Raw genomic sequence first — 14,081 nt, 5'->3', positions numbered from 1 at the left:
GTGAATTTTTATATGAATATCAATATGGATGATAATCCCACTGAATGGTTTCAATCGAAAATATTAGAATTGGAAGATGATTTAAAAAAGCAAGAAGTTTTGCTTGAATTAAAATCTGTAGTTATGAATTCGGAAAATTCTGTTTTGTACGGCATTGCTCAGCAAGTTTCTTTACATCAAGTTTTTAAACATTTAAATAAATCCGATAAGAATGATATCGAAGTTATTTGCATAATAATATATGAACTTCTAAAACAATTAACACCTCAAGAATTACTTAAAAAGTACAGCGATGAGATCGATGATACCTTAAAACACAATTCTAACGATGTTAAAAAAATTGGTTTAAAGCTATTGGAAAAAAGTATTACTGATGAGACAATCGAATACCTAATTAAAAGTCACATTTTGTTATTCATAAATGTTATCGAATGTTTAGCAATAAGTGAGAGGAGTACTGCACAATGCGCAATATCGGCGTTAATTAAACTGGGCTCCAATTTGAAAGGTTTAGAAACATTATACTCTGAATTACTTTGTCAAAAACTCCAAAAAGTTATGTCTAAGAATGATATATCAAGATTTAGAGTTTATGAAATTGTTGTCGGAGTTTCAGAAATTTCTTCAGAACATTTGTCTGCTTCTACTTTTTTACTAAAATATTTAGTATCCGATGTTTATTCATCCGATCTTTTGAAACAATTAAATGCTTTTGAAATTTTGTCTAATTTGGCTAAAACTAATCACGGTCTAAATTATTTAGTCGAGTGTAATGTTGTTCAAAAATTAGTCAACAAACTTTTATATATAAATGAAGAACCACTTTCTTACATGCTTTTACCAGGATTAATAGAATTTTTTGGAAATATCTGTATTCAGCAACCTGAAAGTTTTGTGAAAGAATATCCACAAGTAATGTCTCTTCTTTTTAATAGCTTGAATACTGATGATCAAATAGTGATAGGAGTTATTATTATTACTGTTGGTAAACTAGGTTCAACTTGCAGTGGAAGAAATGTTTTAATTCAATTTCCAGAACAAATGAATGGATTTTTTAAAAAATGTTCAGAATTTTTAAGCACAAAAAGCGATATTACAATCTCAGTGTTAAAAACGTTTGGAGAATTATTGAAAAATATTGAGGGCAATTCAGAATGCAATGAAGTCACAGAAAGTTGGTTAAATGCAATGGATTCTGATGCATTCGACAATATAACTTCTTTGGCAAAATTTCCATTTCCAGAATTCAAATTGGCAGCTCTTTCATTTTTACTATCTATTACCACTCACCAATGGGGTGTTGTAAAATTATGCAATTCCCCAGGCATGATTGAATTTTTATTAGATAGATCTTCAGAAATTGATAAAGACTGTAAGCAAATGAAATATGACATAATATGTAATATAGTTCAGTGTAAAAATGTAGAACAATTTTTAGTACCGGAAGTTTTACAAAGTTTAATGGAATTTGTGCAAGAAGGACCTTTTCATGTGCCCTTAGAAGTTGAACTGAGTACTGAAGGTGCCACTTAATACCTTTAAATTATTTATTCAAATTATAACATAAAACTTATACAAATATAATTTTTTTTAAAATTTCTGTTAAATTTCAAATAATATTAATATATATATATATTATAAAATTTATTTATTTTAAGTTGTTTATTTATTTAAATTATTAAAAATTCATTTTGAATAGATAAAAATCATCAAAAAGCTTTTCTTTTTTTTCGACATGGACTAAGAGAAGTTGTATTATTATTAATTCTTGATTGTTTGGGTGTGATCCCTTCAGGTAAGTCCTCTAAAAATGACTCACATTTTAAACAGCAAGGATTTATTTGAGAATGAACATATTTTTTCAAACAAAAGAAGTGATATTTAACATTACAATTTATACAATTGTATCCCTAGAAAGAAAAAAATTACAATAAAAAGTTTATGTTAGTAGCATTTTAATTTAATTTTGAAATAAATATTTTATTAAAAAAACTTACTTGTAATATAATTTTCCTACAAAGAGTGCATGTTTTAATAATCTCACTGTAACAATGTTTAATATCCTGTTCTAATTCAATAATTGTTCTCATCGATAAAGAAATGGTTCCATTCTAAAAAAAATTTTTAAGTAAATAATTCCTACATAACTAATATTTGCATCAAATAAATCAACATATATTAACAATATTAAATAAAAATTTGGAAAAGTTAATTCGATAAATAACTAACCCTAGAATTTAGCCATTTGTCTTTTATCAAATTATTCAGACAACTTTCAGCTGAAGTTTTTGACAGTCCAACATCGACACTTAAGTTAAGACAATGAGTTTCTGTAAGAAACCCTTCTTCAGAGGAAATACAATTGTTAATAATTTCAGAAAAAAATTGAAGGGTAGTTTTATCATGATATTTTGCTTTCCTAAAATAAATTAATTTTTGTATTAAGTTGAAATTATTACAATGAAATTATTCAATCAATATTTTTTAGCTCTAATCGGATAAAAACTTAATAATAATGGTAATTTAAAATTTTTATGATTAATTGTAACTGCAAATTTATTTAAACCTATTTTATAAGGCGTTTTAACTTTTTATTCAAATTTTTTTTTTTACTTTGAATCTTCTACTTTTAACTCTACGTAAAAATATAAAAAACAACACAAGTAAACATAATTTATAGATACAAATTTTAAATTATTTTTTTTAAAAAAACCTATTATTAATTTGAATGATTTAGGAATAAGAAAAACGTTTTTTTTTTTTATACTTACTGCGTTATTTCATCGTTTGTAGTATTAACAAGAATCAAAAGTTTTTCAGAGGTAATTTCACAAAAACATTCTACAATTTCAAAATCATACTGTTTAATAACTTTATTCAGTGAAAATATTTCATTTGCTAAATTATGATTATCTACGTTCGTATTCATAATCTCTTTTAGAACATCTAAAGCTTCGGTTTTTGTCGTCACATATACAATTTTAAAATAATTAAATAAATGTTGTTGAGCAACTGTCAATTCCATACTTTAACTCTTGTTTAAAAATCAATTAACGGTAGCAAAATTCGAGCCAAAATCATTATAGTAGAATGAAGTTGTATCTGATCAATACTACCAACCAAAAAATTTTTTCAAAGACAACAGCGGTTGTGAACAATACCGTATAGTAAACGTACGTTGGATTTGTTTATCGGCTAGTAATTCATAATTATCAAAATGCCCCGTATTATGATAAAAGGTGGTGTTTGGAGAAACACCGAAGTAAGTATTCTTTAATTTTTATTGCAGAAGCCCTTTTAACGATTTTTATCATTAAAATAATACTATCCTAAATTTAATATCAATAAAAAAAATTATTGTCCTATGTAATAATTTTCAATATAATTTAATTGAAAATTAATTAATTTACATATATAATATTTTGTCTTTTATTACTTCTTTAAAGTAATAGAAATTTCATTTTTAATATAATACATATTATACTAAAAATCGCTATTTGCAGGACATTAATTTAAATTTTTAGTTATTATTTTTTCATTCGCATCAATTTAGTTATACATCCCTTCATAATAAAGCTACTGTATATGCTTTTCTAATGAAAGTTGTAAATTTAAAAATTTAACTTGAATTCTGATTTTTCAAAAAATTATTGCTGAAAGTTATTGTAGTAAAGAAGGAATCGCTTTAGGGTACATTGTTTTGTTAATGTTTTTTCATTCAAATAATATAAATGGAAAACAAAAAATCACTTGAATTATTTCAAAACTTTTACTTCCAATTTTTTAAAACAGATCTTAAATAACCAGCTCCTTTACATACTAAAATGTAATTATATATATATTATAAAAATATTATATGTATAATAGTACATTTATAATACAAGGGAAAAATTTTCTTCAATTTAAAAAAAAACTTGATGAAGTTAAAAATTATTTTAATTGAAATTTTAGGATGAAATTCTTAAGGCTGCTGTTATGAAATATGGAAAAAATCAATGGTCAAGAATTGCATCTTTATTACACAGAAAATCAGCCAAACAATGTAAAGCTAGATGGTATGAATGGCTTGACCCGAGTATTAAAAAAACAGAATGGAGTAGGGAAGAGGATGAAAAACTTCTTCATTTAGCTAAACTAATGCCTACCCAGTGGAGAACTATAGCACCAATTATTGGTAGAACAGCTGCCCAATGCCTGGAAAGATATGAATATTTACTGGATCAAGCTCAAAAAAAAGTAATGTATTTTAATTAAAAGGAAGGATGATAAAAATTTCGCTTAAATTTTGTTTGAATGTGAACTAATTTTTACTTTTAGGAAGAGGGAGAAGATGCTGGTGATGATCCGAGAAAACTAAAACCTGGAGAAATTGATCCCAATCCTGAAACAAAACCAGCTCGTCCAGATCCGAAAGACATGGATGAAGATGAACTTGAAATGTTATCTGAAGCAAGAGCTAGATTAGCTAATACACAAGGAAAAAAAGCCAAAAGGAAAGCCAGAGAAAAACAATTGGAAGAAGCTAGAAGGCTTGCTGCATTACAGGTTTGAATTTTTCAAACATTTTTTTTTTAAACTAACTTTTAAATATTACTTAATTTAATATTTATTTGTATTTTTGATATTGAAAGAAACGAAGAGAACTTCGTGCAGCTGGAATATATCTTTCATCATTTAGAAAACGTAAAAAAGGAGTGGATTATAATGCTGAAATTCCTTTTGAAAAAAGACCAGCTTTAGGTTTTTATGACACTTCTCAAGAAACAATGGATGCTTCAGAATTAGACTTTAAAAGCCTAAGGCAGCAACACTTGGATGGAGAATTAAGGTTTTTTTTTTGTCGTACTTGAAAGTATTAAATGTGCGTGCTGCGTTGTACATGATAAAAATTTCTTATTAATCCTTCCAGATCAGAAAAAGAGGAAAGAGAGAGACGTAAAGATAAGCAGAAATTAAAACAAAGGAAAGAAAATGATATGCCATCAGCCATGTTGCATGGGCAAGATCCTGTGAAAAAAAGAAGTAAATTAGTTTTACCTGAACCACAAATATCTGACCAAGAACTTCAACAGGTCGTAAAACTGGGTAAAACAAGTGAAATGGCCAGGGACGTAGCTAGTGAAAGTGGAATTCAAGCTTCTGACACTCTTCTCACTGATTATTCATTGACGCCTGGGGCTGGCGCTGTGACACCAAGAACTCCAGCTTCACAAACAGATAGAATATTGCAGGTGCAAATAGTTTAAATAAAAGCCACGTAAAATTTTTATTAAGAAAGTTAATCTACTGCACTTGTCATTTTTCAGGAAGCGCAAAATATGATGGCATTAACACATGTCGACACACCTCTAAAAGGAGGTATCAATACTGAATTACAAAACACCGATTTCGGAGGCATAACTCCACGAAAAGAACTTATCACGACTCCTAATACAGTTTTAACACCTTTTCGATCTCATCATTCAGACGGTATTCTTCTTCTAAAAAAAAAATTAATAATTTTTAAACAGCCACCATGTTACCAATTAAAATAAATATTTTAAAAATTTTTAGGACGTACACCAGGATCGGGATTTAATACTCCTGCTACAATAGGAACTGGTACCAGTGGTATAGGTACTCCTCTTCGAGACAAATTAAGTATTAATCCAGATGGTTTGGACGGTAGTGAAACACCCCTTGCTTTAAGGCAATCGAAAGAACAGCTTAGAACGGGTTTAAGTCTTTTGCCGGCTCCCAAAAATGATTATGAAATTGTTGTACCTGAAGACGAAACGGTGGAACCAGCTCAGCCAGATAGTGCTACCGTAGAAGATCAAGCAGATGTCGACGCCAGGTTTCTCGCAGAGCAAAAAGCCAAACGTAGGTTTTCGTTTTGCTAAAAATAAGGCGGTTACAAAAAAAAAAAAAACATTTTTGCTATAAATAAATATATTTCTTAAATTTAAATTCAGGTGAAAAAGAATTGAAAAGTAGATCTCAAGTGATTCAAAGAGGATTTCCTCGTCCAAATGACGTCAATATGACCGTATTACGACCTCCTTACAACGATTCTCCATTAACCGATTTGCAAAAGGTATAAAATAAGTCAAATTTAAAATACGATTACCATAAAAATTATTTTAATCTTTTTTTTTTTTTTTTCCTTTAAGGCTGAAGAATTAATTAAAAGAGAAATGATTACCATGTTGCATTATGATGCGGTTTTTTCACCAATGTCGTTGCCGGTTGCTCATAAACGTCAAGTTTTAAATCAAGCACAACATTTGGCTTATTTAGAACAGTATCCCTACCACAGTTATTCTCAACAAGATTTAGACAAAGCCAAGGAAGTTCTAAAAAAAGAAATGGAAGTTGTTAAACATGGAATGGGCCATGGAGAACTTTCTTTAGAGTCGTATACTCAGGTTTGGGAAGAGTGTTTGGCACAGGTACGATTTGTAAATATAAACCTGTAACTTATATTTTACTGTTTTTTTTTTTTTTTTGAATTTATCATTTTATGTTTGGGTTTAGGTTCTTTTTCTTCCATCTCAAAATCGTTATACGAGAGCAAATTTAGCAAGTAAAAAAGACAGATTAGAATCATTGGAAAAAAGATTAGAACAAAATCGAAATCACATGACGAGAGAAGCTAAAAGAGCGGCAAAAATGGAGAAAAAATTAAAAGTTTTGACAGGAGGATATCAAGTAAGTAGTATACATTTTTTATATTTCATTTATTATTATTATTATGATTTCTAATGAAAATTTTTTATTCGCAGACAAGAGGTCAGGCATTGATTAAACAATTGCAAGATTTATTCGATCAAACGGAACAAGCTTATTTGGAGTTGTCAACATTCAAATTTTTAAAATTGCAAGAAGAAGCAGCTATTCCACGAAGAATTCAGGTAAATTAAAAACTTTTGTCATAGATTTTCTAAAAAATGTCGTCGAGGATTAACAATAATTTTTAATTTTTTTAGGCTTTGACCGAAGATGTAAATAGGCAGGTAGAAAGAGAAAAGGCATTACAAAAAAAATATGGAGAACTCAAACAAAAATTAGACGATTTAAAAATTGAAAAGATTTTTTAATTAGAAACGATAAAAAAATTATTATAAAAAATATGTAAAAGAAAAAAAGAAATTGTAATTTATGACTATATTTTTGCTTCTTCTTCATCTTCATAAAGAACAACTTTTCTATTTGCATTTAAGTAGATTCATTTTCAAAAAAAAAAAAAATTTCATTTAGATCTATTGGATTTGAAAAATAATAATAATAATAATAATAATAATTAAATGTGTGAATTATTATTTGTTAAATATGTACTGATGTGAGAAAAATAAAGGTAAATGTTGATAAAAGTTAAATTTTGCATATTTTTCCACCCAAATATTAAAAACTTTTTTATAGATTTTTTGATATCAACTATTTTATTTTCTACCAAGGTAATTTAACACCATCATATTGAATAAAGTTACCATTATTCTGTTCTGTTAAGGTTTCAAGAGTTTTTAACATTTCTTTAACGCATACATCGACATCGAGAGGAGCATTTTTACCACCCAAATCAGTTTTGCACCATCCAGGATGTATGCTTGTAACTAATATATTATCTTTTTTTAAATCAGCACTCAATGACCTGGTAGCTATATTCAAAGCAGATTTACTACAACGATATGGATAAAATCCACCATCATAATTTTTTTCAATAGAGCCTAAAATGGAACTAATGTTAATAATGGCTGCTCTAGAGATTCCTATTGGTAAATTATGATTTTTTTTCGAAGCTTTTTTTAATAAAGGAATATGAGCTTTAGCTAGCATAATAGGAGCAATAGTATTTACTAGAAAATTTTCTGAAAGTTGTTCAACTTTCACTAAATTTATTCTTGTAAATTTTGTCGATATTCCAGCATTATTTATAAGAACATTCACACCATTTTCCCCAACCGTATCTGATATTTTTTGAATCATTGGCTCGTACGCATCAAAATTTTTTAAATCTATTTCAATTATATGAATATTTTTATTTTTATCGGCTAAATCATTTAAAACTTCCGCTTTTTGTTTATTTCGGCATGTTGCAAATATATGCTCGGGGGGTCTTGGAAGGTTTAGTAATTGTTTAACAAAACCTAAACCTATTCCCCTGTTACATCCAGTGATAACTACTGATTTCATTTTTCTCTGTAAAATTAATAAAATCAAAATGAATCCTATTTTAAATAAATAAAAAAAACTTTGATTTCATCAATTAGTGACTTACAACTTAAATTAATAAACTGTTGTAACTTAAAAATTAATTTCAAATTATCAATGACCCGATCGTAAAAAAATATTTTTTCAGTCTATAGATGATTACGAAGTCACCGCCTTCTTGAAAAAAAAATTTATGTACTCTAAATTAAATACTGGAGTTTCGCCTATATTTTTTATATGACGTTATTCAATGAATATTTTTTGTATGGTTAATGAGTCACAAATAATGAGTATTTGATTACTGTTTAGTCCCACCCGAATGAATAGTATTATTTATTATTAAAGTACTGATTCCTATTTTTATTTTAACTTTTTTAAGTAAGTACCTTTTAATTTAATTTAATGTAATTTTTAATATGAAGTAGTATTGCAATAATAATAATAATAGTAATACATTAGTGTGTTACTTTCGGTGTTACACTACTGGTATTCATTAGAATTATGGTATTATTCTTATCTATAATTTTGACATTTATAATTTATTTTTAATATATTTTATGTAATAATTTGTAGTAAGTATGTGAATTTTTTTGTTAAACAGATTTATTCATATTAAGATACAAATTTATAATTTTGTTAGAGCACTATGACAGAACATTTTGGAACAATCGCCCCAAAATGGGATCCAAAACGCCTAGAAATTCGGACAATGTCTGTAGAGAAAACTCTAGAGCCTTTAGTTTTTCAAGTAATTTTTTTTTATTTTTATATATTTTATTAGCTTATACTTTATTAAAATTACATTTGTAAAAATAAATATTTGTTATTAAGGTGACAACACTTGTTGACACGACCGGACCCTCAAAAAAGAAAAAAGGACGATCCAAAAGGGCACATGTATTGGTTGCTGCCGTGGAAAAGGCTACTGAAAATTTTATCGAAAAAGGAGGTATTATAGCATATGAAAATCCAGATATAAAACAAGAAATGTTGGCTGCAGTCGAGGAAGTTAGAAAAACAGGCACTTAACAATTTACATTAAATTATATTATTTTAATTATTTTTTCAAAAGTCATGAAACCTGTTTGATTGTGTTTAGGTGAAGCAATGTCATTAGCAGCTAGAGAATTTGCAGATAATCCTTGTTTGTCTGTCAAAAGAGGAAATATGGTGAGAGCAGCCAGAAATCTTTTGTCAGCAGTTACACGTTTACTTATTTTAGCAGACATGGTCGATGTGCATTTGCTCTTAAAATCTTTAAGAGTGGCGAGTATTTAAAAATTTTTACCTTCTTTAAAATCAATGTTATAATGTTCTACATTAACAACAAGAACTGCATTTAATAATAATTAAAACTCTTAAAATAATTAATTAATTTAAATTCCAGGTTGAAGACGATTTAGAAAAAGTCAAAAATGCTACGAGTCACAGTGAACTTGTAGACAGTATTAGAGCGTTCGGTAAAAATGCCTCTGAATTAATGAATCTTGCTGCCAAGAGACAACAGGAACTTAAAGATTCTCATTTACGAGATGACCTTGCAGCAGCACGCGCCGTATTGAAAAAACATTCTACTATGCTTTTAACTGCGTCCAAGGTTTACGTACGTCATCCTGAATTAGCAGCTGCAAAAGCTAATCGTGATTACGTTTTCAAACAAGTTTGTGAAGCTGTAAACACAATATCAGACGTCGCACAAGGAAAAGGTCCTAGCAGACATGGGCCTGGGGAATTAGCAGCAGCTTTGGACGAATTTGACGTAAATTTTTTTTTTTTTAAAATTTTATTACGTAATGACGTAAGTAATCATTAGTGAGATTTCAAATTGAATTTGGTTGATAGGCGAGAATTATTATGGATCCGTTAACTTACAATGAAGTACGTCTCAGACCTTCCTTGGAAGAACATTTGGAGAGTATAATTAGCGGTGCTGCATTAATGGCTGATTCTTCTTGTACAAGAGATGAAAGAAGGGAACGAATAGTGGCCGAGTGTAATGCAGTGAGACAAGCATTGCAAGATTTACTTTCAGAATATATGTCTAATGTAAGTTACATTACGTAATACTATTTAAATTCTTCCATATTTTTTTTTTTTTTTTTTTTGTAATTAAATCTAAATAAAATTATAAAAAATTTTATCCAGATGGGAGTAAAAGAACCGAGCGAAGGTTTAGAAAGAGCAATAGATAACATGTGTAGGAAAACGAGAGATTTAAGACGTCAGTTAAGAAAAGCCGTGGTCGATCACGTGTCTGACAGGTAAAATGAAATTAATTCGTATAAAATGAGTAGGTTGTTCACATTTAAAAAAAGTTGTATTTAAATTTTATTATTACAGTTTCCTGGAAACGAACGTGCCACTTCTCGTTCTCATAGAAGCAGCAAAAGCTGGAAATGAAAAAGAAGTTGAAGAATATTCATTGGTTTTTACCGAGCACGCTAATAAACTTGTCGAGGTGGCCAACCTGGCTTGCAGCATGTCGGGTAAGGAAGATGGAGTTAAAATGGTTCGTTACGCTGCGGCTCAAATCGAAAATTTATGTCCACAAGTGAGATGATTACTTATTAAATGGATTTTTACCGTTGGAAAATAATTTTTTTTATAAATTGACTTCACACCAAATCTATTATTTCAGGTAATAAATGCTGCACACATTTTGGCAGCTAGACCAAGATCAAAAGTCGCGCAAGAAAACATGGACGTGTTTAAAGACGCATGGGAAAATCAAGTACGAATTTTAACGGAAGCTGTCGACGACATTACAACCATAGATGATTTCTTGGCCGTATCCGGTATATATTTAAAAACTTTACACGTTTTTCACGAACGAAATTTTTTTACTACGAAACATTTTATTTTGTTTTGTTTTTGTAGAAAATCACATATTGGAAGATGTCAACAAATGTGTTTTGGCATTACAAGAAGGGGATGCGGATACGTTGGATCGTACTGCTGGCGCAATCAGAGGACGATCATCGCGAGTTTGTAATGTTGTAGGTGCGGAAATGGATAATTACGAACCTGGAATATACACGGAGCGCGTACTGGAAGCCGTTAAAGTATTAAGAGACCAAGGTATGCTTACCGAAAACTTTCCTTTTTGTTTTGCGTTTTATTCACTTTCTCTTTTTAATTTAAATTTAAAATTTTAGTTATGCCAAATTTCGCGCAAAGAGTTGAAGTTGCCGTCACTGCATTGTCATCAAATCCTAACAAAGATGTCGACGAAAATGAATTTATCGACGCATCTCGTTTGGTTTACGACGGTGTTAGAGAAATTAGACGAGCCGTACTTATGATAAGAGTAAATTCCTTATTTTATATGTTTTTTTTTTGTTATTATTTAATAATAAATCGGAGATTTATTATTAATTTTTGTTTTTTTTTTTTTTTTTGCAGACGGATGAGGAACTTGATCCCGATGATGTCGAATTTGATGATCATTATATATACGAGACGAGAAGCAAATGTAATTATTATTATTATTATTATTATTAGTATTATATAGACAAAAAAAACCGTAAACCGTAAACAATTTTTTTTTTTTTTTTCGTTTTTAGCAAGCGCTCACACGGGTGATCCACACGGAATCGACGAATATCCCGACATAAGTGGAATCACAACAGCAAGAGTTAGTTTTTTTGTCAATTTATATGTTTAATTAAAAGTTACGGGGGGGGGGGTGGTCGTTTTTTTCTAACGATGATGTTTTTTGATTATTTTTTTTTTTAGGAAGCCATGAGAAAAATGACGGAAGAAGACAAGCAGAAAATAGCTCAACAGGTTGAAAATTTCAGGAGTGAAAAATTAAAATTTGATTTAGAAGTTGCCAAATGGGACGATGCGGGTAACGACATTATATTTTTAGCCAAGCACATGTGCATGATAATGATGGAAATGACTGATTTTACCAGGTACGACGAATTGTTTGTTAATTGTTAAAAATTGAATATGAAACATTTGACAAAAATTATTATTATTATTATTATTATTATTATTTTCATTCAAGGGGTCGCGGACCTTTGAAAACGACCATGGATGTTATAAATGCTGCCAAGAAAATTTCAGAAGCGGGAACGAAATTGGATAAGCTAACGAGACAAATTGCCGATCAATGTCCGGAATCGTCAACGAAAAAAGATTTACTGGCTTATTTGCAAAGGATCGCTTTGTACTGTCACCAATTAAACATAACATCAAAAGTAAAGGCTGACGTACAAAATATTAGCGGAGAATTGATCGTTTCAGGGGTAAGCAAGTGGCAAGTCTCCTCGGGGATAAATTGTCACGATTTTGTGAGAAAAAAATATAATTAATATTTATTGACTTACCATTTTGTTTTTGCAGTTGGACAGTGCGACATCATTAATTCAAGCTGCCAAAAATTTAATGAACGCCGTTGTTTTGACGGTGAAATCTTCTTACGTTGCTTCCACTAAATATCCAAGACAGGGAACGGTTGCTGTAAGTAAAATTATTATTATTATTATTATTATTATGGTTTGATAAGAGAATTATATAATTAAACGATGAGCAAAGAAAGATAAAATGATTGTTATTGTAGGAATGTCTTAAAAACGAAGGTATAATGGAATACAATACTCCATATTTTTTTTTCCCCGTCACCGATAATTATTCGATTCTTTACGAAGTCAATTTGGTATTTTCTGATTTTTTTCTTTTTTTTTAATTAAAAATATTTAACCCTAGGTTTGAGAATAACCTGATTTTTTTTTTTTTTTTCTAAATCAAAATCGAGAGAGAGAGAGAGAGAGTTTTTGTGTTTTTTTTTTTCATTAACTTTATTGTCGTGGGAAAAATTTTTTTTATTATTATTGTTTGTTTGTCTAAACGAAACCAGGAATGTGTGCTGTACATAAAAATATAATTATAATAAATAAATATTAATTAAATTATTTGAATTGCGTAGAAAAAAAAAAAAACTAGGACGTTGTTTACCCGGTTGATTTGAAAATGGGGTAACGACGACGGTTAAAAATTTTGGTTTTATGCATTTGAAAAAAAAAGCAAAAAATTTATTTGCAAAAAGTTTATTATTTAATTGAAAAAGGTTTTAATTACTTACAAAGAGATTTGAGTTTTCTTTTTTTTTCTTTTTCTTTTTCTTTTCGAATTTTAATTTTTTTTTTTTGTTTAAATAGTAAAATAATAATAAAAATTATTAAATTTTATAGTCTCCCATCGTCGTTTGGAAAATGAAAGCGCCCGAAAAAAAACCGTTGGTACGTCCGGAAAAACCCGAAGAAGTCCGAGCAAAAGTTCGTAAGGGATCGCAGAAAAAAGTTCAAAATCCAATTAAGGCATTGAGCGAATTTCAAAGTCCAACGGAATCTGTTTAAAATGAAATTTTTTCAACCGTCAAATTTAATTTAATTTTTACAGGGAAATCGCGAGAGAGAAAAAATATAATAATAAATTATTCTATATCATTCATTAATCATAACCTTTTTTTTTTTTAACCGTTAACTGTGATGTGTCTCATTATTAATTTTTTTTTACTATCGGGTGGTAAAAACTTATCTATTATTATTATTATTATTATTACGGTATCACAAAATATTTTTTAGACGAAACGTGAATTTTTTTTTTTTTTTCGTGGTAACAATATATATAATAATTTATTTTAAAATATAGGAAAACTTATATAAAAGTAAATCGAATTTGTTTTTAATTATTAAAGTGAATAAAAAGAATGCATTTGTGAGAATTAATATATAAAGTAGTGAGGGTATTCGGTTAGTTATTATAATCTTAGAACGTTCTAGAACAAAAAAAAAAAAAAACATTTTTATATAATGAAATTTTATGAGAATTTTCCAATTTAAATTTATTTTTTTGTAATAATTTTGTCATCGTATCTGTATGTG

At 28.8% G+C, this 14,081-nt stretch overlaps 5 protein-coding genes across 5 annotated transcripts; 3 read left to right on the top strand and 2 right to left on the bottom strand.

Annotated features, from left to right (window-relative positions):
* Window positions 1-24: 24 nt before the first annotated feature.
* Window positions 25-1,533, top strand: Phum_PHUM450860 (26S proteasome non-ATPase regulatory subunit, putative; the record flags this gene model as incomplete). Its single annotated transcript, XM_002429729.1, has 2 exons — window positions 25-180; window positions 211-1,533. 2 exons carry the CDS (start codon window positions 25-27, stop codon window positions 1,531-1,533), a joined length of 1,479 nt encoding a protein of 492 aa, XP_002429774.1.
* A 176-nt stretch (window positions 1,534-1,709) lies between these two features.
* Window positions 1,710-3,025, bottom strand: Phum_PHUM450850 (Non-structural maintenance of chromosome element, putative; the record flags this gene model as incomplete). Its single annotated transcript, XM_002429728.1, has 4 exons — window positions 1,710-1,910; window positions 1,998-2,111; window positions 2,230-2,419; window positions 2,772-3,025. The coding sequence occupies 4 exons, from the start codon at window positions 3,023-3,025 to the stop codon at window positions 1,710-1,712; spliced, it is 759 nt and encodes a 252-aa protein (XP_002429773.1).
* Window positions 3,026-3,217: 192 nt separating this feature from the next.
* Phum_PHUM450840 (cell division control protein, putative) lies at window positions 3,218-7,079 on the top strand (the record flags this gene model as incomplete). Its single annotated transcript, XM_002429727.1, has 12 exons — window positions 3,218-3,262; window positions 3,952-4,236; window positions 4,318-4,545; window positions 4,632-4,828; window positions 4,910-5,231; window positions 5,307-5,469; window positions 5,554-5,862; window positions 5,955-6,076; window positions 6,153-6,431; window positions 6,517-6,690; window positions 6,765-6,893; window positions 6,969-7,079. The coding sequence occupies 12 exons, from the start codon at window positions 3,218-3,220 to the stop codon at window positions 7,077-7,079; spliced, it is 2,364 nt and encodes a 787-aa protein (XP_002429772.1).
* Window positions 7,080-7,428: 349 nt separating this feature from the next.
* Window positions 7,429-8,172, bottom strand: Phum_PHUM450830 (C-factor, putative; the record flags this gene model as incomplete). Its single annotated transcript, XM_002429726.1, has 2 exons — window positions 7,429-7,968; window positions 8,047-8,172. 2 exons carry the CDS (start codon window positions 8,170-8,172, stop codon window positions 7,429-7,431), a joined length of 666 nt encoding a protein of 221 aa, XP_002429771.1.
* Window positions 8,173-8,440: 268 nt separating this feature from the next.
* Window positions 8,441-13,932, top strand: Phum_PHUM450820 (alpha-1 catenin, putative; the record flags this gene model as incomplete). The annotated part of the gene is made up of 20 exons (XM_002429725.1): window positions 8,441-8,458; window positions 8,650-8,694; window positions 8,831-8,938; window positions 9,022-9,211; window positions 9,290-9,456; window positions 9,578-9,949; window positions 10,033-10,236; window positions 10,336-10,451; window positions 10,531-10,741; window positions 10,829-10,985; window positions 11,068-11,268; window positions 11,346-11,497; window positions 11,593-11,662; window positions 11,754-11,824; window positions 11,926-12,107; window positions 12,203-12,443; window positions 12,541-12,657; window positions 13,389-13,547; window positions 13,849-13,864; window positions 13,895-13,932. The coding sequence occupies 20 exons, from the start codon at window positions 8,441-8,443 to the stop codon at window positions 13,930-13,932; spliced, it is 2,835 nt and encodes a 944-aa protein (XP_002429770.1).
* Between the last annotated feature and the right edge of the window lie 149 nt (window positions 13,933-14,081).

This window comes from Pediculus humanus, genomic scaffold, assembly GCF_000006295.1.
Source record: "Pediculus humanus corporis 1103172108221 genomic scaffold, whole genome shotgun sequence".
Taxonomy (NCBI): domain Eukaryota; kingdom Metazoa; phylum Arthropoda; class Insecta; order Psocodea; family Pediculidae; genus Pediculus; species Pediculus humanus.
Note: the sequence above shows the minus strand (reverse complement) of the source record. Positions and strands in the feature narration are given on the sequence as shown.